This window comes from Panthera onca, chromosome A1, assembly GCF_046562875.1.
Source record: "Panthera onca isolate mPanOnc1 chromosome A1, mPanOnc1 haplotype 2, whole genome shotgun sequence".
NCBI classification, from domain to species: domain Eukaryota; kingdom Metazoa; phylum Chordata; class Mammalia; order Carnivora; family Felidae; genus Panthera; species Panthera onca.
Window position 1 is genome coordinate 106,670,694 of NC_138339.1, and position 26,150 is coordinate 106,696,843.

Here is a 26,150-nt window from a genome sequence, read left to right on the forward strand (position 1 = left end):
TGTTTGATAATCTTCAGACTCACAGATACTGTTGCTGTAGTTATTAAATGGAGACATTTTCTTGGAGGGCATTTTGGCAGTACCATACCTGTCAAAATTTTAGTTGCATGTGCCCTTTTACCTTGTAATTCGACCTCTAGTAATGTATTCCGCAGACAGATATCCTAAAGTTATTTCACAGATAATGTTGCAGATGTATGTAGATAGTCTACATACAATGTAGAAGTCTGCTTATCCAGCTAATGGAAAGATACCTATCCTCAAGGTGTGTATTAAAAACAAAAAAACTAAAGTATGTTTCTGTTTATGTTTATTTGCATGAATGTGCATAGAACTTATATGGAAAAATATAAAAGAGATTATAACATGGTTGCTTTTGGGAAGTAGGGATGTTCAGGAGTAATTGGAGTGGGAGTTTAATAACTGTTCATTGTATGAATTCTGTACTTAAGACATTTTGGTGATACACATGTTAATCTTTCTCTTTTAAGTTGATGCCTCTTTTAAGTTGATGCCTTATGACTCAGGCAGTAGCTTTCATTCAGGCTGCATGGCCTTTACTGATTTCACTGTAAGGCTATTCTTACTGTACTATAAATGACCTTCATCAGAACTTTTCTCTCTACTTATTAATCATTGAATAATTATTGAAAGGTGAATCTAGGTTTTAACTTTAGGCTTCTGTTAGAATGGCACCAATGGAATTCTATATAAATAGTAATAATTGGAAAAATGAGAATTTTGATGGGCTGATTATTAAAAAATTTCTGATATGTGTATATCTTTCAGGATGTTGCTGGAGCTCTGTCAGTAGAAGAGATCACTGAACAACTTAGTCTGCATAAATTGTGCTGTGGCCGTAGCTGGTATATTCAGGGCTGTGATGCTCGAAGTGGTATGGGACTGTACGAAGGGTTGGATTGGCTTTCACGGCAACTTGTGGCTGCTGGAGTATTGGATGTTGCTTGATTTTAAATGGAGCAGTTATTTAAACTTTTGTGGTTAAGAGTTATTTTGCACATAATATAAGAAATTCTACATCTCAAAGATAGTTTATTTAGGGTGTATATTTAAAATGAATCTTGGTTGGGGAATTCAGTACAATATGGCTTTGAAAAAAGTTACTCTTAAACATTTGACTGAACAGATTAAATTGCATTAAATAGGGACTTCTTAAATATACATGTTTTAAAACATACATTTGTTATTTAAGTTTTTCACATTATATGTGATCCCTTTGTTGGGAAAGAAGTAGTCACAGAGAAAGGGTAAGTGAAGGTTTATTGTTTCAGTGAAAAAAGAATAGCCAACTGAGTGCCTAATGCAAACTTTGTAAAGCAAATAAAACATAGCTGCTTTAACTTGCCTTTTCACTGGATTTTGGCAGTGTTTAATAGCAAAACACCAGTGACTTAATGAAATAGAATCCAAACTGCATCTTTGGGTAATAGGATTACTTTACTTTTATGTTCAATATAACAACACTTTTAATGCTAAGAACTATAAACTACATAAAATTAGTATTTTATAGTGTTTTATTAAAACTTTCTCCTAAGCCCTTTTGTATAAAACCCACTGAGTCAGATGAAATGCTATCTAACTAGGTACGGCTGTCAGATTAGTATTAAACTGAAGAACAATAATAAAACTGTGAAAATCAGTTATGTTGTAGTTAATCTTCACTTATGAAAGACCCATTTCCAGGGTTGAACCTGGTTATATTATTTCCTAGGTCACAGCTCTAAATTGGTCCTTCTGTTTTTTCAACATGTTTAAAGTAGTTAGTAGAGTTCCTTTTAAAAATAATATTGCATCCTTAGTGGGAATGATTATAGGTAAAATGTAGTTAAGTTACACATAGAGCCAGGGTTGGCTTTAAGTAAAAGACAGAAGTAGAAATGCAGAAAACTACATTTATCTTTAGACAAGGCATTTAAGCAGTGGAGAATCAGTTACGTTAAGTGCTTTCCCAAAATAAATGCATTTATCTTGACAAAATGTTATCAAGGCTCTTCATAAGGCTTTGAAAAGTTATTTGAGAAAGAATATGTCTAAGAAAGGATAAGAAATGTTCAGATAGTTTACATCACATTTATTATGCAGTGTTGTAAAAGTTTTAAAATTTTCTGCTTTTTACTGTTTTTCATTTTTTTAAGGATACTCACTTATTATGGCAGTAGGATTTACATTTAAACATCGCTAGATTGGATTTTTATTTTTTATTAAATGCTCTTCATCCTTATAGATGAAGTTGAATCCTGTCTTATTAGTTCAACTGCTAGGAGATGTGGGTCTTAGGTGGCACTGTTTTGGTTCCGTCTCTTCAAATGTACTTTTGTTTGTTTAAAATAAACAGCATAACTTTTAGAAAACAAAGCGTTAGGAAAAAAAGTCCATCAGTGTTATGGGCACTGTGTAAATAAGTAAATATTTCATCCTTTATTTTTCAAGTAAAAGTCATGCTGTTACAAGTGTAATTTGTGCACATAAGTAATACTTACGAATTAAATTATTTAATATTTGATTACAATAACTGTGAAAAATAAAAAAATGTGTTAACATTTGCCTGTGAGCCCTTGAACTGTTTTCTCTACTAGGTAATTGAAAAAAAAAAAAAAAAAAGTCTAACACTAACATGTAAACATGTTTTTCTTGTAAATTATTAAGTTTATTTCACCAATTTTGCTAAACTTTGTAATTCACATTCTTAGCATATTATTAAACGCAATGTAAAATATGTGCTTAGACCTGAGTATAATGTACATAATAGTGTTTGTGTGTGATTTTTTTTTTTTAAGAAATATTTTTCTCAGGCCCTTATGACTATTTGTGGTTGTATTCTTTCACTGATCATTAGTTAAGATTCTGCTAGTTCCCTCTGGGAAATGTCAAATTTAATAATGAGAGAGATGTTTTAAGTACAGTCTATTCGGATTTGCCTCCTAGCTCTGAATTTCTGTATTAAGCCTAAATATTATTGTATGGTTTATGTAAAGCAGGTTTTACAAGTGTGTAGCCCTGGTGTATAATTCCGGAATGCTTTATTATCACCAGAAGCCATTATTTGCATTACATATAGGCAGCAATAAAATGTTAAAATCATTTTAAAGAAGTCCTATCATTATTTCAAAAATTCTGTTTCATGTACCATCTATCTAGTAATAGAGTATAGCTAGTAACCAATTAAAAAAGTAATTTGTGCTGTGGTTAAGAAAAAGAAAACAAAATGGAATAGGATTGACTTGCATGTGAAATTTGAGTTGTAGTTTATTAAAGATTTAGAAATAATTTATTCTGTAGTTGCAAGGTAAGTCTGACTTAAAATGAGTATTATAGATAGTGTCTTGAAAGGAGAAGTACAATTTTGCATTAAAGTGAAACTCCTGCCTTTTAAATTTTAAATAACTGTTTTAGAAAATGGCTGTGAAAACTTAGCCGTAGCCTATGAACTAATTTACTAAAAGACATTTTATGTATCATTGAGGTACCTTTCAATTTGCAAAGTGGTAAAAAGGAAGATCGTTCATTTTCCCTAAAAAAATAATGAAGAGGACGAATGTATCAGATGGTATCCTGCTAATAATTTAAAATATGGTTTAAAAAAGACTTCTAGGAAGATATGTTTTTAGGTCTACTGATTATGTTAAACTTGTGACAGGGAATGGCAATATTGATTAATCAAATATGATTTGCACTTAAGGCAAAATACTATTTCTGGGGGGCTTGGGGTATCATCACCACTTGGTGGCAGTATTATCAAAAATTTAGGAATAAGTTTTCAGCAATGATTAATTAAATTGCTAGGGAGATGTCTAGACACAGAAAATAGGAAGAAAAGATAAATGTCACAATGAAAAGTCATTTTATGTCTAAGTTCTACTTTATAAAAGGAGGACATAATGTTGAAGTAGCACAACTTGGCACATTCTTCATCTCACAAGTTTGTAGTACAAAATGGATAAAGGAAGTAGCCTGCTTATCAATAGAAGGAAAAGTTTAAGTTTAGATTTAAATGTAAGAATGTGAATTCCCGGGGCTCCTGGGTGGCTCAGTCAGTTAGGCATCCAAATGTTGATTTCGGTTCAAGTCATGACCTCATGGTTTGTGGGATGGAACCCTGCATCAGGCTCTGTGCTGACAGTGAGGAACCTGCCTGGGATTCTCTCTCCCACGGTCATTGCCCCTCCCCTGCTTGTGTTTTCTCTCTCTCTCAAAATAAATAAACTTAAAAAAAAGAAAAGGAAAAAAAGAATGTGAATTCCCTAAATATGTCTGTTGAGGTGTTCTTCTTTAACTTTTTGAAGAGTCTCTCTGGAAACTAGAAGCAGTGTTTCTTTTTTTATTTTTTAAATTTATTTTTATTTTATTTATTTTTTTAGAGAGAGAGAAAGAGCACAAGCAGGAGAGGGGCAGACACAGGATCTGAAGCAGGCCTCAGGCTCTGAGCTGTCAGCACAGAGCCTGTTAGAGGGCTCAAACTCCAGCAAGACCATGACCAGAGCAGAAGTCAGATGCTTGATTGACTGAACCACACAGGGGCCCCTAGAAGCAGTGGTTCTTAACAGCTCTGAAGTCAGGGGATGACTGGGTGGCTCAGGTGGTTAAGCATCTGACTTTGGCTTAGGTCATGATCTTGCAGTTCAGGTGTCTTGAGCCCTGCGTTGAGCTCTGTGCTCTAAGTTCAGAGCCTGGAGACTGCTTCAGAATTTGACTCCCTCTCTCTCTGTGCCCCTCCCCCACTCATGCTGTCTCTCTCTCAAAAAATAAATGTTAAAAAAAAAATGAAAAAAAAAGTTATGAAGTCAGGAGGGTAAGGGAAGAAAAAATGAAATCAATAGAAGTCTTTGAACTTACACTGTTTTATTGCTCAAATTTCTACTAAATGCTCCATTAGCTGTTAAAAGTTTTACTTAATATATACTTTCTTGATGGAGTATTTAGTAATGTAAAAAAAGATACTATTAACTTCAGGACAGAAAATTGGGATTTAGCTACATTAGGAAAATAATGTGTAAATAATAAATGAACCTGCATATAAAACCAAGGACTAATATTCATTTATTCAGATTCTTAAATTTAAATACTAGCTATAATACTCATTTAAATGTGACTTAACATTGCAACTAGAGGATAAGTTATTTCTAAATCTTTAATAAACTACTTCTTATTTATTTACTGAAGTTTTACTTACCCCTGCTTACTATTTTTAACAATGATTAAAAGGCAAAACTATTTGGCATGAAACACAAACCTAAGAAAACAAAGGAAGTGGTATATTACTATCAGATTCTGATACCCTTTCTTAGTGGATCTAAAGAAACATGAGGGCAGATTATGTGGCATATATTAATATAGTAATATATATTAATGCATACAACTCTATTTAATATGGTTTTTGAGTCTCATGAGAAATTACATACGAGTGCGATTTGCCCAGATTTAGTCCAATTTCAGTTTATCACCTCCTAGGATAAGAAATATTGTGAGAAAAATGAAAGGCAGGGTTTTAAAAAAGGTCCTTTAATGAAAAATATAAAAACATAATATTGCATACTTGAAACATGATTTGGATGTTCAGCAAGTTCTAAGAGCTTCCTGTGTAAAATAACCCTGTGTTTAATATACATGTATTTCTATTTACACATACAATGAAACAAACCTTATTTTACTTGACAGTAATATTTATGATGCTGACATCCTCATAGGGCTTATCTGTTTTGGGATTGACTTTGACATTGGAGATCCTCTGTACAACTTCCATTCCTTTAGTCACTCGTCCAAACACTGTGTGCTTATTATCAAGCCAAGGCTGCATTGAAGGAGAAACGGAAAATCTTGGTAAACCCAGATTTCTTAAATTACACCCTCTGGGTAAGAAAATTACAGAGAATTTAAACTTATGCTTCATTTTTAATTTAATAAAAATATATACAGTTAATTTCATCTAGCAGCTTTTAAGAGTGATTTCCATGTTTATCTGAAAAAATATAACAGCATAATATAATGTTTAATTAGCTGCATCTTTCAGACCAAATGGACCTGAAAGATGTTTGCTAAAGGTAAGTTTCTTTGCATGGCTTAAAGAATACTGGCTAAGGCTTTAAAAGTTCTCTGTAGGAATCAGACCTGCAAAAGAGGCAGGAATTGTTTGGAATTGTTTAAGTAGCATGTGCTTTTGTAGTAGAGAGATGGGAATTCAAATGTTCGCTCTGCTACTTACTTGACCTTTGGCAAGTTGATCATGTCGCACTGTTTGTATAGTCATCTGTTTTTTAAAACTGGGTATAGTGATACTAGAACTATTGTGAATATTACTTTGTGCCTGATGGGTAGTAGTTATATTTTTCTTCATTATGTGGTGCTTAATTCCAAAAAATAAAGTATAATAATTTTTATAATGTTGTGTAACTGCACAGCAATAGAGCTCAATATTCTTATACTGTATGTCGCAATATAAGTTGCATTCTGATATCAGAGATGTTAAAATATAGAAAAAAATGTCTTAAAAATTTTGAGAATTAATATACTCTAATCCCCCCCCCCTTCTAAAGGAAACAGGCCCAGAAGTGAAATAATTTGTTTTCTATTGTACAATTAGTAGTGGCAAGGTGACTTAAACTCCAGAGTCCTGAGTTATGCAAGTATTGTTTTACAAAGCAAAATCTGATTTGTTAGGTAATTTTACATTTTCTCATCTAAACTGTTTCATTTTTTATATGCTGGCAGAAATAAATAATAGTAGAGAATAATGCAGCTCTCTTTTACTGAATTCATTCTTAGATCATAACCTATGACAACTTACAGTTTATATGACAGCTTATAGACAATGCTGTTCTACTTACCGTTGGTACTACTGTTATAAAAAACTGGGATCCGTTAGTATTTGATCCAGCATTGGCCATGCTGAGTGTATATGGTCTGTCATGTCGTAATGTTGAATGAAACTCATCTTCAAATTCTCCTCCCCATATGCTTTCTCCTCCCATACCAGTACCTGTTGGATCTCCTGTTTGAATCATGAAGCCCTTAAGAGGAAGTATACAAAAAACATATTACACTGTACTTTTCTATATGTACGTTTTGGAATTTTATGTTTAAGTGTGTTTTATATTCAGTAAAATCTTTTTTTTTTTTTTTTTTTTAAGTTTCAGAGAGAATGCACCAGTGGGGGAGGGGCGGAGAGAGAGGGAGATCCCAAACAGGCTCCACACCGTCAGCACAGAGCCTGATGTGGGGCTCCAATCCATGAAGTGTGAGCTCATGACCTGAGCCAAAATCAAGAGTTGGATGTTTAACTGACTGAGCCATGCAGGCACCCCTTTTCTTAATAGTCACTCTATCAAGTGATTTTATTAAAACCTTAGTAAGTTATACTTTAGATGATGTATTTCCACTGCTTAAACACAACCTTATTTCAGTTACTGAAACAAAACTGCAAAGGTCTCCTCATGAATAGTCATGTACTATCTTTCCCAATAATGCAATTAAAACCAATTAATATTGTAAATAAGTTTTAGATCTGTAGAGTGTATAAGGTTTTATATAATTGCCCCACTCTTCTCTCTTCCCTTTCCCTAAAATTCTGGATTGCCTGGTGAGTCATTTTTCTAATTCTTTCAGAACCCCCCAAATCTGATTATTCCTCCTGTCATTTCTCCTGCCATTTCTGAACCTATCAGTAACCAAGAACTACACTACTGCCCCATCCATTTTATGGAACAATGCTCAACAAAATCCTGGGACAAGTTCGTGCTGCTCTTCAGGTATTAATGGTGGTTCTCAAAGATTAAGTAGCATGATGTCTTTTCTATTATTTAAAATCTTATTTTCTAGATCTAGACCTTATTTAGTCACTAGGTATGAGTAGCTTTAACTATTGGTTTTATCTCAGCATGCCCTTTACTCTGTGTCTGACCCTTGGGTTTAGCTGCTGACAAAATACTGGTGCAGTGCTTCTAAAAAGGTACCATGTTACTGTTCCTGCATTTATTCCAGATCTGATATTCATGACTATCCATTCTTCTTTTGGCTTAGAAAGTCCCATTTTTCCTATTCCTTTTTAATAAACTGATAATTGTGAGACAGGAAGATTCCTTGTGTTTAAACCTCTGGTTATGCAAAACACACTATTCCTGAAGTCATATAAATTTTGTATAACTTACCTTAATTATACGGTGAAATGTATGCCCATTATAATAGCCGTTTCTGCTATGAACACAGAAGTTTTCCACTGTCTTAGGGCACCTAGTAAGATATGTTAAAAATATGAAATCCATTCAGAGCATCTTAATATAGTTCTTTGCAGTTCTGCTTTCTACTGATACCTGCAATACCTTCTGAATGTTTCAGGACAGTCTTTTTCCATAACCTCTTCTCATCTCAGGACAGAAGAGATGAAAGATCACATAAGCCACAGTATATTAATATTGTTTAATATATTATCTTTAGATAAAGAATGCTTATTATATTTGAGTTTGACAGTATTTAAATTTCAAAGTCATTTAGCAGTTAAAAAAAGTACAGCTACAGCACCGTAAGATATGTATATTCACTGCATATAGTAGGTTCAGTTCCTGGGAAAGATAATTTTCTTACAAAAACAGCGTTATGGTACACTGACACACTTCCTAACCAAGGACCTGCTCTCTCTCAAATGGTATCTCCTAAATCTAATCAACTTTAAATGACAATCACACACTCAAAAGTATGAAGCTTTCTAAATGTTAACTAATCTCATGTGATGATTTAATCTCATGTTACAGCATTTAAAACATTTAAAACACTCATATACAAAATAAAGAAGTACTTTTAAGTAAAAGGGGTTGTAAAAGATGTCACTCTGTTTTTCGTTTTCATTTTTTTGGAGACAGACAGAAGTGGAGAGGGGCAGAGGGAGAGAGAATTCCAAGCAGGCTCCACATTCAGCAAGGAGCCTGACGCGGGGCTCACCCCCATGACCCTGGGATCATGACCTGAGCCAAAATCAACAGTTGGATGCTCAAGTGACTGAGTCACCCAGGCGCCCCAAAGATGTCACTCTTTGGATCAAGAATAGCCAAAGATATTCTATTGGATTTGGCATTGCATGTTCATCTTGCAAACTTTTAAACTGTCCAGAATTCCTTTCTGCTTTTTTCAGTACATTTTTTGTTGGATTGATTGATCAATTATGTATGTATGTATGTATGTATATATGTATGTATGTATGTATTTATTTATTTATATTAGAGAGAGCACAAGCAGGGGAGAGGGGTAGAGGAAGAGACAGAGAATCTTAGGCAGTGCAGAGCCCAACATGGGGCTCAATCCCATGATTCTGGGATCATGACCTGAGCGGGGATCATGACCTGACTGAAAATCGAGTTGAACACTCAATTGAACGAGCCACTCAGATGCCCCTTGTTGGAATTGTCAAAACCTATAGAAAGAACTAAAGAAGTAGTAGTGGAGGTCTAAGAAATGTAAGGAGGAAAAGGAATTATCCTCCCCTTAAAGATTTGCTTTGAGGGTAAAGCCAGTTATAACAAATGAGCCACAAAATATAGATGGGATGCACAGTTGATGTTACTATCCATTTATAAACCATTTTATAGTTTACATTCAGCACTTTCATAGCCATTTGTTTTGTATGCATAATAATAAACCTGTGAAGAGTGTGTGTGTGTGTGTGTGTGTGTGTGTGTGTGTATATATATATATATATATATATATATATATATATATATAAAATATCCCCATTTTCTAGAGGAACAGTTATCAGAAAGCTAAAGACAGACATTCTTTTCAAACCCTTCAGTTCTTTAAAATTCCTCAAGTTGAGGGGCGCCTGGGTGGCTAAGTCGGTTAAGTGGCCGACTTTGGCTCAGATCATGATCTCATGGTTCATGGGTTCGAGCCCCACCTACTTCAAATTCTGTGTCTCCCTCTCTTTCTGTCCTTCTCCCACTCATGGTCTGTCTCTGTCTCTCAAAAAATGAATAAAAACATTTAAAAATTTTTTTTAAATAAATAAAAAATAAAATTCCTCAAGTTGAAATAGCAATTTTAAGTTGCACAGTTTCTTCCAATAAACACATTTACATTGATGTTCATTTCAGACAAAAGACAGTACATACTCAACAGGAAAAAGTTTGATATGAATGTCTCCCATGCTTGTGTGGATAATGGCACTATCTGAAACACGTTTAGGTCCTTCAGCTTGAGTAGCTGCCATGACTTCTTCTTTAGAAGGTTTCTCATTAAAAACATCTCTGTCAGAATCTGCACTTTTTGTATCTTCTGGTTCTCGTTTGGTAAACTCAGAGGAAAATTAAAGAGAGTGAATGAATTAAATTTTTCATCTGGTTAAAATGTTATCAACAGTAAAATTTCATTTCTATCTATGGTATTTGAGCAAAGTAAGAATTCACATCAGAATAAGTCCTTACTGCAGCAATCACTTCCTATCACAGGATGTGTAATACAGTTAAATTATTTTTACACTTGCCTAACATAACAACAATCCATGCAGTGAAGGTGTATGGTTTCAAATGGGATTTAATTTCTTTTTGGGTGCACACTGAACAAGATGCGCTTTTATTTGAGGTAGTTTTCTGCCTCTGCCCGCTAGTATGTTCTAACCTGTCAACCAGTGCTTACTTTTCACTATTTAGCTTGCCTGGGTTTGAATTCCATTCTGCTACTTACTAGTTACATGATTTTGGCAAAATAAATTCATTTCTTCCATTTCCTCATTCATAAATGGGGATAACTACCTCAAAATCGTACCTATTGTGAAGATTCAATGAAGGGATATAAAATGCTTGGAGAATAGTGCCTAATAGTGCTAGATGACTTATCATCTTATTCTCCATTTTTCAAAGGAATGACAGACATTATCAGTTGTATGATTGATTTGTATGAATTTTTAAATAGGTATTTTAATTTAGCTCACATATTGAACTACCAAAGTTCATATTTTGTCATATTTTGATATTGATTTGAAAAGAGATAAAAAATTTACATATATGTATGTACCATTCTACTTTTGCTTACGAATATGTATGTCTAATAAAATGAAAGATAATTTTATGAACATGTTAGCTGTATAAAGATGCATAGTAACTTTTTTTCTTCAATGTTAACAACACATGTGATTTAATCAACATAAAAGTAAACTTTAGGGGAAGAGAATAATCTATTAGTTTTTTGATAAAGAGGATAGAAAATTAGTATGTTTTTAGTGTATATCAAGAGTTAGCTTTTACCTTCAAAACAGTTAAATTACAGGTAAAAACAAGAAAAACTATTTCCCTGTAACCAGTATTATTTTTTGTAGCAATGACTTTGAAAGTTCTACATAAAATTTTCATCTTAAAAGAATGTATCCATTTTTTGGTTAAAAGCTTGTTTGGGATGAACTGCTATTTCCTACATTAATCAAATGCTGGCAACCTGAATAGCATCACAGCTACTTACAAGATATCAGATGAAAAGAATCAGTATACTAGAATGAGCCACACACTTTAACAAACCTGTGAACAGTGAAGAAAATATAATGCCCTGTATTTGAGGATTTTATATTACCTTAAGGAGGAGATGACAGTATTACAGATATTTAAAAAAAAAAAAAAAGAAAGAGAGAAAGTAAACTATTCCAAAAACTGTGACACATAGAGCACAACCAGGCAGATGTAACTCAGACTTGATGTCAAGAGAAGGTTTCCAAGTAGGAACTGATATAAGTAGGAACTGGGGACAGGTATGTGATTGGCAGAAGGAACAGCCTGTGTAAATGCCTTGAGGTAAAAAAACAACACTCAGCTATTGCAAACAGGATCAAGTTCAGTCAGAGTAGCAAATGAACTAAAAAATGAAGAAAGATAGGTAGAAGAGCCAGCTAATATAGATAGTTGAGGAGCCATTAAAGGATTTTAGGCAAATAACCAAATTTGGGACTCAGTCTCTGACTGCAGTGTGAAGGACAGAATGGTAGGGCAGAGGTCTCTACACTTTAGATTTTTCTGCTTGGTTCAACAGTTAGGACACGGCTACTCCTAGATAGTTTAGACAGTTTGATTCTGAGCCCAGTCTTAGTTAACATGTAAAGTACTTGTAGTTCTCTAGGGAAAAAAAAATTGTCAGGAATATAAACTTTTAAGGTAGCACCATTACAAGAGAGTTAAAAGGTAAAAAAAGAAATGTGCTTAGAGAAGCAAGTGTGCAAGTTCAGGGAAGATAAATTAAGAACAAAAGATGAAAAATAATGTTTTTTAGAACTTTTAAAACCCCATAGCAAAAGCTATTTTGGATGCAATTATTACCATAACCACTTACTTCCTTACATCTTAGACAACATAAATAGTTGTAGAAGCCAGGTCGAAGATTTTTCAAAACAGGAGGGAAATCAGTACAAAATCGAGTCCTAGTTAAAAATTATGCAATATTAATGTTTTAAGATGGTATTCTGGTTGTTTAGAAAGCATGCTATTATTGCCAACATTCTCTTCAGTTGAAAGCACAACCTAAGAAAATAAATCTCCAACCAAACTGGAAGAATTAAGGCCTATTTCCTAGTATTTCCGCATACCATGTAAAATCTATTCTTTTTAAAAGATGTACAAACTATTGTTGGGTCAGCTTGAATATTTTGAAGAACAGGATTTTCAGAAGCTTTCATTTCTATAGTAGTTGCAGCACGATGTTTTTTGGCTATTCCCTGGAACAGAGCCAACTGCATCACTCTAATATTTTCCTGCTTGCCTAAGATGCGCACACACCTGGAAAATACAACAATGTTTTATACAGTAAAATACCACGATTAATTCCAATTATAAAAATTTTATAGATAAAATCTAGAAATCAACTATCCTTTACCTTTGTATAAAATTACTAAAAGTTTTTTAAAAAGTGTTTCTCTACCCCCTTCCCCAGAAAGAGTTATTTTAAATTGGATGGAATTTTCTGGTTAAAAAAAAAACAAAACACAATCATTCATGCATAATTTTAACCTATCCCTATTATCTTAATCTTTTTGCAAGCCTTCAAAGATTCTATACTGTGAAGAACTACAATATAAATTTGTTTCTATGTGAGAATGTACAGACCTACATTTTTTTCTCTTTAAAATATACTTTTAAGTTCTTTTCATTTACATTCAGTGTTAGTATCTGATTGTAGCTATTTTGTACTAAAACCAAATGGACTGTTTGCACAAAAGGCTTATTGTGGTTTCATGCATTTTAACTTCTGATTTTATGTCTAGCAGGATGTAATGCTGAATTCTGTGGTTAAAATATTTGGCAACATTTAATATGAACCAGGCTAATTTAAATCAATAAGCAAAAGAGAGATTGAAACTTGTTAAAAAAAAAAAAAAACAAAAAAACAACCTTGAAACTATGCATATCTTTTTTTCCATTTCTTTTACAAACATGAGTGGAAACTTTTTACATAAGATTATAAACAACCAAAAGACCACAAAAAATCCAGTCAAAACATTTGGTTAAGTTTAGACATTTGGGACCATTCCACTTGTCTTGGAACAAACAAAACTCCCTTTGTTTCCCTGAAAGAGGAAATGGTCCCCCATAAATGAATGCACTTTTAAAAAACATCTTATTAAAGCTTACCGGTTTGTTTCTACATTTATAACTTTAATGCCTAGCATTGTTCCATATAGCACGAAGTGTCCAGTTTCATCAAAGACTATGTTAATTAATCTTACTGCATCCACCTTCTCCAACTCACGTTCAACAGCCATTCGTCGGCCAAATTCCATGTCGGGTAGCTGTTGCCTCATCTGCTGCAGTTCAGTAAACATCTAGGGAGTAAACAAAAAAGCTATGTGATAAAGGGAATGAGAATTTAAATAGAAGCACAGTACACATTAAAAGCCACTGAAAATTTGTGTACTTATAGGTTACCTTAAAGAGGATTCTAAATTCCATACGCAGGAAATAAAAAGACATTAGTAAGTTCAATCGTAAAATAATAGTATTTACACTAACTGCTTCTTCTTAATAAAAAAAAAAAAGTTAATGTAACTACTGTCTTCTGTACAGAAAAAAGGTATCTGCTGCCTTTTATAAGCCACAGAATAGGGACACCTGGGTGGCTCAGTTGGGTAAGCGTCGGACTCTTGATTTCAGCTCAGGTTATGATCTCATAGTTAGGAGATTGAGCTCCACATCTGGCTCCATGTAGGGCTCCATGCTGGGTGTGGAGCCTTCCTAAGATTCTCTCTCTCTCTCTCTCTCTCTCTCTCTCTCCCCCCCCCCCCCGCCCCTCCTCTACTGTGCTCTCTCATAAATAAATAAATAAATAAATAAATAAATAAATAAATGCCACAAACTAGTACTTTCCAATAGGAAGATAATGCAAACCAAGCATGTAATTTTAAATTACCTAGTAGCTACTTAAAGTAAAAGAAACAGGTGAAATTAGTCTCAATAAGGTTTTATGCCCCATATATCCAAAATATAATCATTTAAACTTTACTCAATACTTAAAAATTGAGATAGAAGCACCTGGCTGGCTCAGTCTGTGGAACATGTGTCTCTTGATCTCAGGGTTGTAGGTTTGAGCCCCATGATGGGTACAGAGGTTACTTAAAATAAAATCTTAAAAAAATTTGAGATAAATTATATTCTATTTTTTTTTATATTAAGTATTTGAAATCCTGTATTTTATAATTTCATCCTGTCTCAATTTGGACTAGCCACATTTCAAGCACTCAACAGCAACATGTGGCTAGTGGCTACTACACTGGACACTGTAACTACAGAGTGCAAGGTCCCTGTAAAAGGATCATGGACCTGACATGATATAACAAGCACTCAATTTTTATTGAATGAACTCTTATTATTTCACTAATTTATAACAATTTCATGATATTTTAGAAAATGTTTCAAGTTATTTTTATAGAGAACCCAACACAGATTATCATTAGGCAAATGTCATTTACAGTAGATGAATATTTTTATAAATGCTCTGTAGCTTATTTGGTTTTCTTTTCTTCAGATATTTAACACAATTTTCAGATAAGGTCACATCTCAATTACTATGTATTATCACACTATAAGCTTCTCCCCCATTAAGATCTTTCGTTTCCAGACATTTAGGGAATCAAACAGCAGAATTCAACAGCAGGTCTCCACTGGAGATAAAAAGAAGCCAAGCTTATGTCCAGTCTACTTATTTTCATGCTTGTGTTAACTGGAAATCCCATTTTTCTAGATATGGAAAGAACAACAATGTACACAACTCCATAAAAACAAAAGGAGGTATATGCATTAGGGAACAACATGAAGCAAGGGTCTTACAGGACAGAAAAAAAGCCTGTTGGTCATTAGGTTTTCTTATCTCCAGTCTCTGAGACTACTTGTTTATTCATATGCTAGAAATAGCCTAGCATTTTTATAGAGAGGGACCCCTGATTATTTTACTAGATTAGATTCATTTTCATGACTTAAAGTTTGTAGACGGTTGTCTGCCTGCGTGCAAGTATTTCATAAATGTTAATCCAACCTGATAAATACAGCAGTATCTTTTTACAGTATTCTAGCCTTAATAGCAGGGCCTCTGTGATACACAACTGTGTAACCATATGCATATCTCATTAACTGTGAGATTCCACTGATTTACTACCCACTATCATTCTAATTAATTTACTCGGCATTTGTTTTAGTTGTTGTTGTTGTTGTTGTTGTTTGGACAATCTCTCATTTTGAATCTCACTTCTGTCATAAGCTTTACTACTGACCTCATCTTATTTCAGCCCTCAACACTTGTTGAAGTCAATAATGAAGAAACAGAGTATTCGTGTTAAGAAATTAATATCCAGAGACTGTGTTCTTAAATATTTCTTTTGCTGAGGAATCTTCAGAGAGCTGCAAGTTGGTAAAAGGCCTTTAAGTTATATTTAAGTTGAACTAATATCTAGTTACCAGCTGCCATTAATGAAGAAAACATCACAGTTTTCTCCTATTCTTCAAAGTAGAGTGGAAAGCTGTTCTCTTCCAAAAGGAAAATGAGTCAGGAGGATGATCTAACAACCAGATCTTCACATGTGTCTGGATTCATATTACTTCAGGTAGATAATCCACCCAACTTAAAGCCACTTGCCACCAAACAAGAGTGTCACTAAGAAGAGTAACAGAATTTAAGACCTTAATGCAAGGAATCTAAACTGGTTACTACCAACAATGTAGAATTATTATACAATAAACAGTACTGCTATGAAGAAGGTTCAACCCACAGACTCTCAGAGGATTCAACATACCATTAGCAGTTAGAGAACACTTGAGGGAAACAGGTGATCAGACCCAATTTCCACAAAAAACTGTTAACTTTGCATGGATAGAAAGTCTTATTCTACAACTACATGCTTTAACAAATTCTTGTTAGCAGTAATTATGTGTCACATATTGTTGTTAGTGCTGGAGATACAAACATGAGCCAAAACAGATAAGGGAGCATAGATCACATAGAGTTTAGTCTACTAGGGGTTGATATGTAGTAATCAAAAATAAGACCAAGTCAAATGGTCTAAGAGAAAATAAACAGAGTGATATTCAGTCACATAAAAAAAAAGTTGTCCTAGGTTAGACAAATAGTGAATTCCCACAGGAAGTGACTTTAAATGAGATTTGAAGCTTAAGTTCAACAGGTAATGGAAAGAACAGAGGAGGGGTGACACCAGGCAGCAGGAACAGCATAGGCAAAGGCCCTGTGGTGGAAGACATGTTCAAGAAACTGAAATAAGGCGTAAATGGCTAGTGTTAAGAGGCAGATAGAAAAGTGAGTGACAGTAGGCTAGAGTGGTAGGCAAAGGCCACAATAAGGCAGGCTATGACTTCGGTCTTGATTCAAAGAACAATAAGAAGTCACTAAGAGGTTCAAAGAATGAAATGATCAAATATGCACTTAAAAAATTTGCTCTGGATGCAGTGTGGATAACTGATTAGGAGGAAGCCCGAATATAGGCAGTAGGCCATGAGACAATCCAGGCAAAAGATCATGAGCTAGGGTAATGACAGCTATGCTGAAAAGAAAGGGATAGATTTTAAGCATATTTAGAAACTAAAATTGACAGGATTCATGATGAATTAAATAGAGGGTAAGGAAAAAGAGTTAAGAAGTTAAGGATGACGCAGGTTTGTGGCTTATGCAAGTAAATGGATATTGGTGCCATTCATGAAGACAGCAAAACAAAACAAAACAAAACAAATGGCACCATGTGTATTCACAATAGTAAGATGGAGAAATCAATTTGGGAGTAGTCATATGAATAGGCAGGAGTGAACAGAGAAAAAGCCACACAAAAGAAGGATGATTGGCTCAGAAGATATCACATCATAAACCCTGGGAAAAGAGTTTTCAAGAACACTGCAAGAGAGCAGACAGATCAATAATATCTTCAATGTGCTAAGAGAAAATAACCATCAATGTAAATATCTATATCCAGAAAAAATATCTTTTAGGAATTGCACAAAATAAAGACACTCAGAAAAGGAAATTCCCATTAAACTTATATTGCACTTACACTTAGTGATTCATCAAAGACTCTCATGAGTTTTCCAGTTAAAAATCTGAAAATTCTAACTTTTCTATCAGAACCAATAGTAGCTATTTTCTTCCCATCAGGTGAAAAACATATGCTGGTTGGATAAGCCTTGCACTTGGCAAACTCATACAAATCGGTGTCAGTTTTATATTCCCAGTTCACATTTTTGGGGAACTTATATTCATGAGGAGGCCCAGTCCAGTATTCAATCATTCCAGATTTATCAGAAGACACTATTGCTTTATAAACTGCATTCAGCCGTATCTGAGTAAGAGGTGATGTATGGAGCTTGTCAAAAATATGAAGCGGCTGGTTATCTCCTCGACCATCATAAATGAAAATTTTTCCTGTGCTCTTCTCAGAAGCAGCAACTGAAGATATGGCATCCCCTGGGCAATAGATCCACTCACATTGTCCAGGAAAATAGCTAAAATAGTGAGGGGAAAAAAGAAGTTAATACAACAAGTAAGCATCATTATCCACTCTCACCACCAGAACAATGTCCTGGCCAATGATTTAGTTAGTTTCGGATTCCTTGCTCTAAAGTAGCAGAAATAGAAACTGGGGAGGAACAACTAGTTTTCCCTTTCTGACCTCATTAATCTAATGGTAATAACTTCTGAGGATTTATCAGACCACATAGAAAACTTCCTACAGCAGATCATTTACTTCTTTTGGATAGATAAGAAAACCTAATCAGACCAGGGCCTTAAAATATTCCAGGGCATTGCCTTTTGGATCTCTAGGTATCAGTCTATTTTTAACTTATTTTTAAATAGGTTCATATCTAACAGTATACTTGATAAACTCATTCTTGAAATGTTTAAAATCAAAATATTTTAGTTATGACTATGATCAAAAGGAAAACATTTTGATATCACATTTTCATTATTAGTGACTTAATCTTACAACTATAAAGTTTGAACATGCTACCTGATAAACAAAGTACAAAAGAACTGGGACAGATTTAACCTGGGACAGATTTAACCAAAATACCAAACTTACACACTCAAATGAGTGTTGTCTCCTTCTAAGCAGTCAGTTAAAGAAGTTACAGTTATTCCAATGTTGGTGCTGATGCTCAAAACTTCTGGAACTCTTCTTTTAGAATTTCTACCAAAACTTAAATAATATCCCTACCAAAACTTAAATAATATCCCCAACATTTAAGAATAGATTTAATTTGTAAAAACAGCTAAAGTGTAGGTAAACAAAGCAGGGAATAAGACAAGATAACCAATATATATTTCTATTTGTAGTAAAAAATAAGTTCTGACCATAAGTAATGAGACTAATATCCTTTAGTGGCTCATCAACTGATTTTGAAGGAAATTCCAAAAGAAGTACTGCTATGTAATGAACTGTTGTTCTTGTCCCCCCACCATTCATATGTTGCAGTTACCCAAGGTGATTGATCTGGAGATAATTAGGAGGTAATTAAGGTTGAATGACGTCATAAATGTGGGGCCCTAATTCCACAGAAGGGAAAGAGGAAGATACCATTCCTCCTTACATCCTGTCCCCAAAGAGAGCCCTCACCACAAATCAAACCCTACTGGAATCCTGGTCTTGCACTTTCCAGCCTCTGGAACTCTGAGAAAATAAATTTCCTTTGGTTAAGCCACTCAGCCTATGGTCTTTTGTAAAGGCAGTCTGAACTAAGACAAGTCCTAAGACTATTTTTGACAATGCTAGATTTTCAAGGTGACATTCATTTAGACGTATATAAATTCAGTATGATATCTTAAGAAAGACATGCTTAAAACAAAGTATTCATCTCATTTCTGTAGTTCAACCACATGGTGTGGATATCAATATACTTTAAAGTTTAAAGTTACCAACGAATCACCTCAATTCCAAAATGTACATAAGCCTTATAAGACACAATACATATTACTGAAATAAGCAAAGCAAGGAGATTAATTCTAAGTACCAGCAAATTAGACATGATGGATCCTCATTATTTTATTAAGTAATGTTAAATGGATATAATGAATCCTTGTGATGATGCTATTTAAAAATTTCTGCTGTGATTAACAACAACAACAATAAAAACAGCAGAAGCCTCCAAAGAGCATCATAATAAGGATTCCTATCTACTTTTCCTAAGCAAAATTCAAAAGCACAGCTGGCAATGGCAATACATTCTGTTTAGAAATATCTACAAAATGGTGACAGTTTAAAAATTATTTCACTAAGTTAAAAAGTATATACTTTAAAAAAGACTCACCCAAGCTTCAGCATATTGATCATGTCAAAGTTCACTACATCAAACACCTTCATTGCTTTATCATCACCCACAGAACAGAACAATGCTCCCTCAGAGCTAACTGCAATACTCTCAATAACTCCTATTTAAATAAATCAAAACATTCTAATAAATACCAATGAAACAGATATGCATGATTCAAAGAAAAAAAAAAAAACATTTTAAAAGAAACTTTAACCAATACAATTTAAGACTCACACACACACACAGTGAAATTCTTACCCAGGTGACTACGAAAATGTTTAACAAATTCAATTCCCTCTTCTATTTTTTTCCAGAACTTAACATGTCCATCATGACTGGCAGTAATAATAAAGTCTGTCCTGCATACATAAAATTGTAAAAGTTAATTTGTAAAGCAGATCTATGAGTTATTTAGTACCCCCAAAGCAATCATTCACTGAGAATCTTTGGCTCTTTCAAAATATTTTTATTTTAAGCTTTCTTTATAAAGACCACCATATGAGGGTAGATTGAAAATGGCAAATTTTGTAGTTCTTTCCTGGATATCATAATAGTTGATGTGGCACTAACTTTAACCCCAAGAGCTAGGATCAGAGATGTGCTAGGACTTGACATTAAAAAAAAAAGAAATTTCACCAGGAATTTCAGTAGACCTTACAGCCCGTTAATCGTAAAATCACCCTGTAGGCAGTCTTTTCACATGGAAAACGTACTCATCTTCAAAAGGTGATAAATAACCAATGTACATTTGTTTTGTATCGTATCCAAGGTGTCTTGTTAAGTATTAGAAAGATTTTGTACAGAATAGTCTCCCCTTTAGGGTGTATAAAAATAGAAACCATCTGAATACCTACGGTATTGATATTACCTTGAATGCATTCCTTGTAGGAAATTGGAAAGAATATGTAGGACTTCATTTAACTTAAATTATTATAGAATCAGTGGCATTAAATAGAAATCCATGGTATCCTAAAGATACTTTTACAAATCATCTTCAAAACTGAAGCATTTTTATAAAATAAATTTTTCAGAAAAAAACAAAAAAAGATGTGTGAGACTTACTTGGTGCATACCACATGGGTGATAACATCTCTATGCATGTAACTGCGCTCATACATAGATGCACTGGGGAGATTTTCAAGATAGACTCTTTCAAACTCTAGAACTGAGGGAAAAAAAGTAAAGAAAAATTTATTTTAAACTGCAACTATATACTATTTTGCATTTTCTGTAAGAGTTTTCTACATTCTATTTTCTGTTGGGCACCTGGGTGGCTCAGTCGTTAAGCATCTGACTTTGGCTCAGGTCATGATCTCACGGTTCATGAGTTAGAGTCCATATTAGGTGAGCTCAAGCTCTGCTTCGAGGGAACACAAGCCCTCTTCGGGTGAGCTTGAGCACTGCTTTGGGTGAGCTTATGGCCCACTTCGGGTGAACATGAACCCCACTTCGGGTTAACACGAGGCCAACTTTGGGTGAGTCCCACTTCTGTCTCCCTCTGCCACTCCTTCGCTCTCAAAAAAAAAAAAATTCTATTTTCTATTTTCTTCTATATCTTATTACATTTCTCTCAATTCACACGTAATGAAAAAAAAATCCAGTCTGTTATGTATTTCATAGTAGTGAACAGCACTGTTATTATTTAGTCATGACAGGTTCTCAGGTATTGTACAGATGCTTAACTGCCCTCAGAACTTAACTGAGTGATTCTGGCTTAATATTAAGGTTCCATTAAAAAAGAAAAACTTTGGGGTTCCTGGGTGGCTCAGTCGGTTAAGCGTCCAACTTCGTCTCAGGTCATGATCTCACGGATGGTGGGTTTGAGCTTCATGTTGGACTCTGAGATGACAGCTCAGAGCCTGGAGCCTGCTTCAGGTTCTGTATCTTCCTTTCTCTCTCTGTCCCTCCCCCGCTTGTGCTGTCCCTCTCTCTCAAAAACAAATAAACATTGAAAAAAAAAAAAAAAAACCCCAAACCTTAAAAAGTTTCATGAAAGTATCACAACCATCTTTCTAACCATTAGGAGAGCCAATTATTAGTTCTAATTTAAATAATTAACAAGAGACCAGTGGCCACCTATGGGTGTTTATCTTTAAGACACTAATCCTCTTTGAGGTCACTAGTAGTGGGGTTGAAGCAGATAAACATGATAAAATACTAAATAGATTTTTAGAGCTGAGAAAATCCTGGACTTCTCAACTTTTACCAGGGGCAAAACATTTGAAAAAGTGTTAATCTGAGGAGATATTTTGTTACAAGACCTATGAACCATATTACTAGCATAAATTGACATTATATGTGTATCTAATAAAATAATCCAACAAAGGCCAAACATGCCTACAAAAAGTTGCTAGAGCAGAGCCTGGGTAGCTCAGTTGGCTAAGTGACCAACTCTTGATTTTAGCTCAGGTCATGATCTCACAGTTGTGGGACTGAGCTCCACATTCGGCTCCACAACGAGTGTGGAGCCTGCCTGGGATTCTCTCTCTCCTTCTGAAAGCACACATGATCTCTCTCAAAAAAAAATTTCCAGGGCGCCTGGGTGGCTCAGTCGGTTGAGCGACTGACTTCGGCTCAGGTCATGATCTCACAGTTTGTGAGTTCGAGCCCCGCGTCGGGCTCTGTGCTGACAGCTCAGAGCCTGGAGCCTGCTTTGGATTCTGTGTCTCCGTCTCTCTCTGTCCCTCCCCTGCTCATGCTGTCTCTGTCTCAGAAATAAATAAACATAAAAAAAAAAATTTCCTACATTAAACATAATGAGATGTTAAATAGTTTTTCATAACTATTGTATAGCAGAGTCAAAGCTGTGCCCAATGAACTCCTTTCCCTTCATTTTTAATAACAGAACCACCATCTTTATATGTGCAAAATGACAGTCAGCTATAAGACGACCTTTCTCATCTTCTCCAGAGTTAGGTGTGACCATGTGCCAATGAAATAGAAGTGTAAGTGTTATGTGACAGTCAAGAAGTCTCCTTCAAAAGTATTCCATTATTCCCTTTCTCAGTCCTATACTTGGGAACTGGGATAAGAGAACTGATTCTAATAACCACTCAGGACAAAGACGAGGGCCATATCTTAGTGATGTTAGGGCAGAAAACTGGAAAAAGCCTAGGTCCTTTTGAAGCCTCCATACCAATCCTAGACTGTTTACTTTGGGACTTCTTTTATGCAGCTAATATAATACTGATACACATTCCTTTTGCTGTTTGTTAGTTTACTTGAGCAGGTATTTACTGAAAACAAAATAGGTTATAAGGCACATGGACATAAAGAAGTGGAACACATAGTTCCTACCTTTGAGAAACCATTTGGTTAATTAAAGGTAGTGTCATATAACAATTTATAATGTCTTTCTGAAAATGCATAGAAAAGTCTAGCGTCCAAAGAACATGTTAAAGAGGATAGCTCTTTTTCTAGAAAGCTAAACGCATGCCACACTCCCGTCTTTTTATTAAAAAAATTTTTTGCGGTGGCGCCTCAATGGCTCAGTCGGTTAAGCATCCTACTTCGGCTTGGGGCATGATCTCACTTGGGTCAGTATTTCGCAGTTTGTGAGCTCGATCCTCACGGTGGGCTCTCTGCTGACAGCTCAGAGCCTGCAGCCTGCTTCAAATTCTGTCTCCCTCTCTCTCTGTCTCTCCCCCATTCACGATTGGTCTGTCTCTCTCTCTGCCTCAAAAATAGACATTAAAAAATTTTTTTTTTAAATTAATAAATTTTATTATGCTCTAGTGACTGAGCCAGCCAGGTGCCTCAAACTCCTTTTTAGACAAAATCTTCAATGATTATTTTTCTAACATTTCATACATGTTTTTATTTTTAAATTTTTAATTATTTAAAAAAATTTTTTAATGTTTATTTATTATTGAGAGATAGAGACAGGCAGAGCATGAGCATGGGAGGGGCAGAGAGAGGAGGAGACACAGAATTTGAATGAGGCTCCAGGCTCTGAGCTGTTAGCACAGAGCCCGATGCGGGGCTCGAACTCACAAACTGCAAGATCATTACCTGAGCCGAAGTTGAATGCCCAACCGACCGAGCCATCCAGGCGCCCCTAACATTTCAGACATGTTTTTAAATTTCAGTTTTTTTCAGGGTGCCTGGGTGGCTCAGTCACTTAAGCATCTGACTTTGGCTCAGGTCATGATCTCACAGTGAGTACATTCAAGCACATCAGGCTCTCTGCTGACAGCTCAGAGCCTGGAGCCTGCTTTGGATTCTGGGTCTCCATCTCTCTATGCCCCTCCCCCGCTCTCTCAAAAATAAAGAAACATTAAAAAATTATAAATTTCAGTTTTTTTCTTCAAACTGAATACACTATTGACTGGCTTAAATACAATAAGCATCTACTTAATTATAAACATTTTCACACCTAATTATTGCTGTATCTGTCTCAATTGTATTAAGTTTGTAAGATTTTTGTCTCTTAATACTAATATCAGCACTTTGATATTTTTTATGTTTCCATAAAAAAGGATATGCAAACATATTCTATTACAACTATAAGAGCATTAACTTTGTAATGTTCATTCATTCAATAAATACTTATTGAACACTTGCTACGTGCAAAGCAGTGGAGCAAAGCAGTAATGGTCTTTGCTCTTATAAGCTTACAGTCTTAGCAGTGGTGACAAATATTAATCAATCACAGACTTAATACACAATTATAAAATGCAGCAAGTGCAATGAAGAAGTTGCTATGGAAACATTTAACAAAAAGACCTAACTGTAAAAAAGATAACACTTTACGGGTGTCAATATACAATGTTCAAAAAACTAGCTTCTTCAAAATTTGGATACATAAAATTTGAAAGCTACCAAACACTTTACAGGTGTCAATGTACAATGTTCAAAAAAGTAGCTTCTTCAAAATTTGGATACATAAAATTTGAAAGCTACCTGTAAACTCAGGTGTTCAAAATTACCTCGGAGTTATGATCAGTGTTCTTTAGAAACCCAGCCCACACTGGAGAAACGACAGGCTTCCCAGAGGAGGCGATATTTGGAGATGAGTGCTCAAGTTGGACAACAGTTAGCCACCGGAAAAGGAGTGTGGAAAATTATTTCAGGTATACACCATACCCTGGCAGGCATCCAAAGAAGAAAAAGAGCATACCCCATTCTCAAGTGTTTTAACATGGCTAGAGTACAGCCTAAGGAAGACAGGGTTAGGAAGCAGAAGCAATGGAAATGTGCTGGTGAGGTAAGGAGAGATCACATCGTGAAGGAACTTGTATGCCATGATAGGAAGTTTGGACTTTGTTTTTAAAATGAGAAATCACTGAAGAGTTTGAAGCAGAGAGAGTGATAAAGTAAGATTTGACCTTTCAGAAAAATCGTATTTTAATGGTTTTACACCAAGGAAGACATTTTATAGAACAACTTATGAAAATAAGAAAAACTTCCTTCCCTACCCTTTTTATTTAATAAAATTTGGTCACTATTCCACGAAAGTTGGAAAATACTTCAAGTCTTGGCATCTCCTGCGTGTGGTTTGAAAACCACAGACCGCGGGTTTTAGATGAAAAATTTGTTACCCAGTAAACTTCTGTAACTTTCCTAGGTCAGAAACTCATTATTGGAAGAGACAGGATTAAAATGATCTTTACCTACTCTTTACGATTCTAAATAGGCACCGCCATCTCGCCCTCGGTCCCCGCGTGCCCCAAGAGACTAAGTGCACTCCTGAAATAAAAGCTTTCAAGAGAACTGGACTCTTTGACGTTTAATAAATCGGAGACAGAAATTCCAACCTAATGCGCCCGCTATAGGGGTTAAATGAGAGGCGCTTAGCACATAATAGGTAGTGAGTATAAGTTAGCTTTAGCATCTATTAGAACACGTTCCTATAACACATCTGTGACTAACATTGTTAGATAGTAGCAAAAAGACGCTGTACTCAGCCCAAATCATTATTTCGGGGAGAACGTGCTAGTAGAGAATGACCAGAAAACAGAAGCTGACCCTCTGTTCTGAGGGCATAAAATCCCGCAAGCACACACCATCTGATTTTTGAGTCTGGTTTGAAATTTCCCAGTCTGGGGACGCAGATTCCAACTCGCCCTGTGTCTATCGCTGTAGCTACCTTTCCTCTTCTTGGCCAATGTCGCCTCTACAGGTAAGGGCCCAACCCAGCGCTCTTCGTTTTCCTCTTCGTTCTCTTGGGCCACAGCCACAACTACTGTCAGCTCTCTTTCGCCGAGTTCCGTTTTTTCCGGCTCCCCCGTGTCCCGGCGCCTTCTTCTTCTCAGCTGTGAATCGCTACCACCTTCCGACGCCATATTGCCAGAGTTGTCAAACAAGGCGCGACACGACACAGCTCCCCTACCAATCCGCAAAGCGGCGCAGCCTGCACGTCAGTGGCAGAGC

At 35.2% G+C, this 26,150-nt stretch overlaps 2 protein-coding genes across 4 annotated transcripts in view; one reads left to right on the top strand and one right to left on the bottom strand.

The window, feature by feature from the left end:
* The window catches only part of TRIM23 (tripartite motif containing 23), a 36,444-nt gene extending 33,342 nt beyond the window's left edge, over positions 1-3,102 (top strand). The window contains exon 11 of one of the 2 annotated variants that reach the window (XM_078449418.1): positions 790-3,102. In XM_078449418.1, the coding sequence (XP_078305544.1) occupies positions 790-969 (180 nt within the window). In that variant the 3' untranslated portion in view covers positions 970-3,102. The remainder of the gene's footprint in view (positions 1-789) is intronic. The other variant, XM_078449425.1, reaches the window with a different exon arrangement.
* Positions 3,103-5,346: 2,244 nt separating this feature from the next.
* Positions 5,347-26,091, bottom strand: PPWD1 (peptidylprolyl isomerase domain and WD repeat containing 1). Of its 2 annotated transcripts, none has more exons than XM_060635673.3 (11): positions 25,867-26,091; positions 20,841-20,943; positions 20,037-20,137; positions 19,776-19,896; positions 17,525-17,972; positions 13,611-13,801; positions 12,569-12,758; positions 10,116-10,297; positions 8,163-8,244; positions 6,843-7,025; positions 5,347-5,809 (listed from the first exon to the last, which is right to left on the bottom strand). In XM_060635673.3, exons 1-11 carry the CDS (start codon positions 26,060-26,062, stop codon positions 5,666-5,668), a joined length of 1,941 nt encoding a protein of 646 aa, XP_060491656.1. In that variant the 5' UTR covers positions 26,063-26,091; the 3' UTR covers positions 5,347-5,665. The 2 variants fall into 2 exon arrangements, with proteins under 2 accessions (XP_060491656.1, XP_060491657.1); XM_060635674.3 differs by having other exon boundaries at positions 25,784-25,891.
* Positions 26,092-26,150: the final 59 nt, after the last annotated feature.

Bases quoted from the DNA above. Each gene is read 5' to 3' on its own strand.
- PPWD1 (XM_060635673.3), bottom strand. From the start codon at position 26,062: ATGGCGTCGGAAGGTGGTAGCGATTCACAGCTGAGAAGAAGAAGGCGC. The intron at 8,245-10,115 runs GTATGTACTGTC...ATATCTTACTAG, and splicing joins ATCAAACTTTTTCCTGTTGA to GTGCCCTAAGACAGTGGAAA. The intron at 5,810-6,842 runs GTAAGTAGAACA...CCTTCAATGCAG, and splicing joins TTATAACAGTAGTACCAACG to CCTTGGCTTGATAATAAGCA.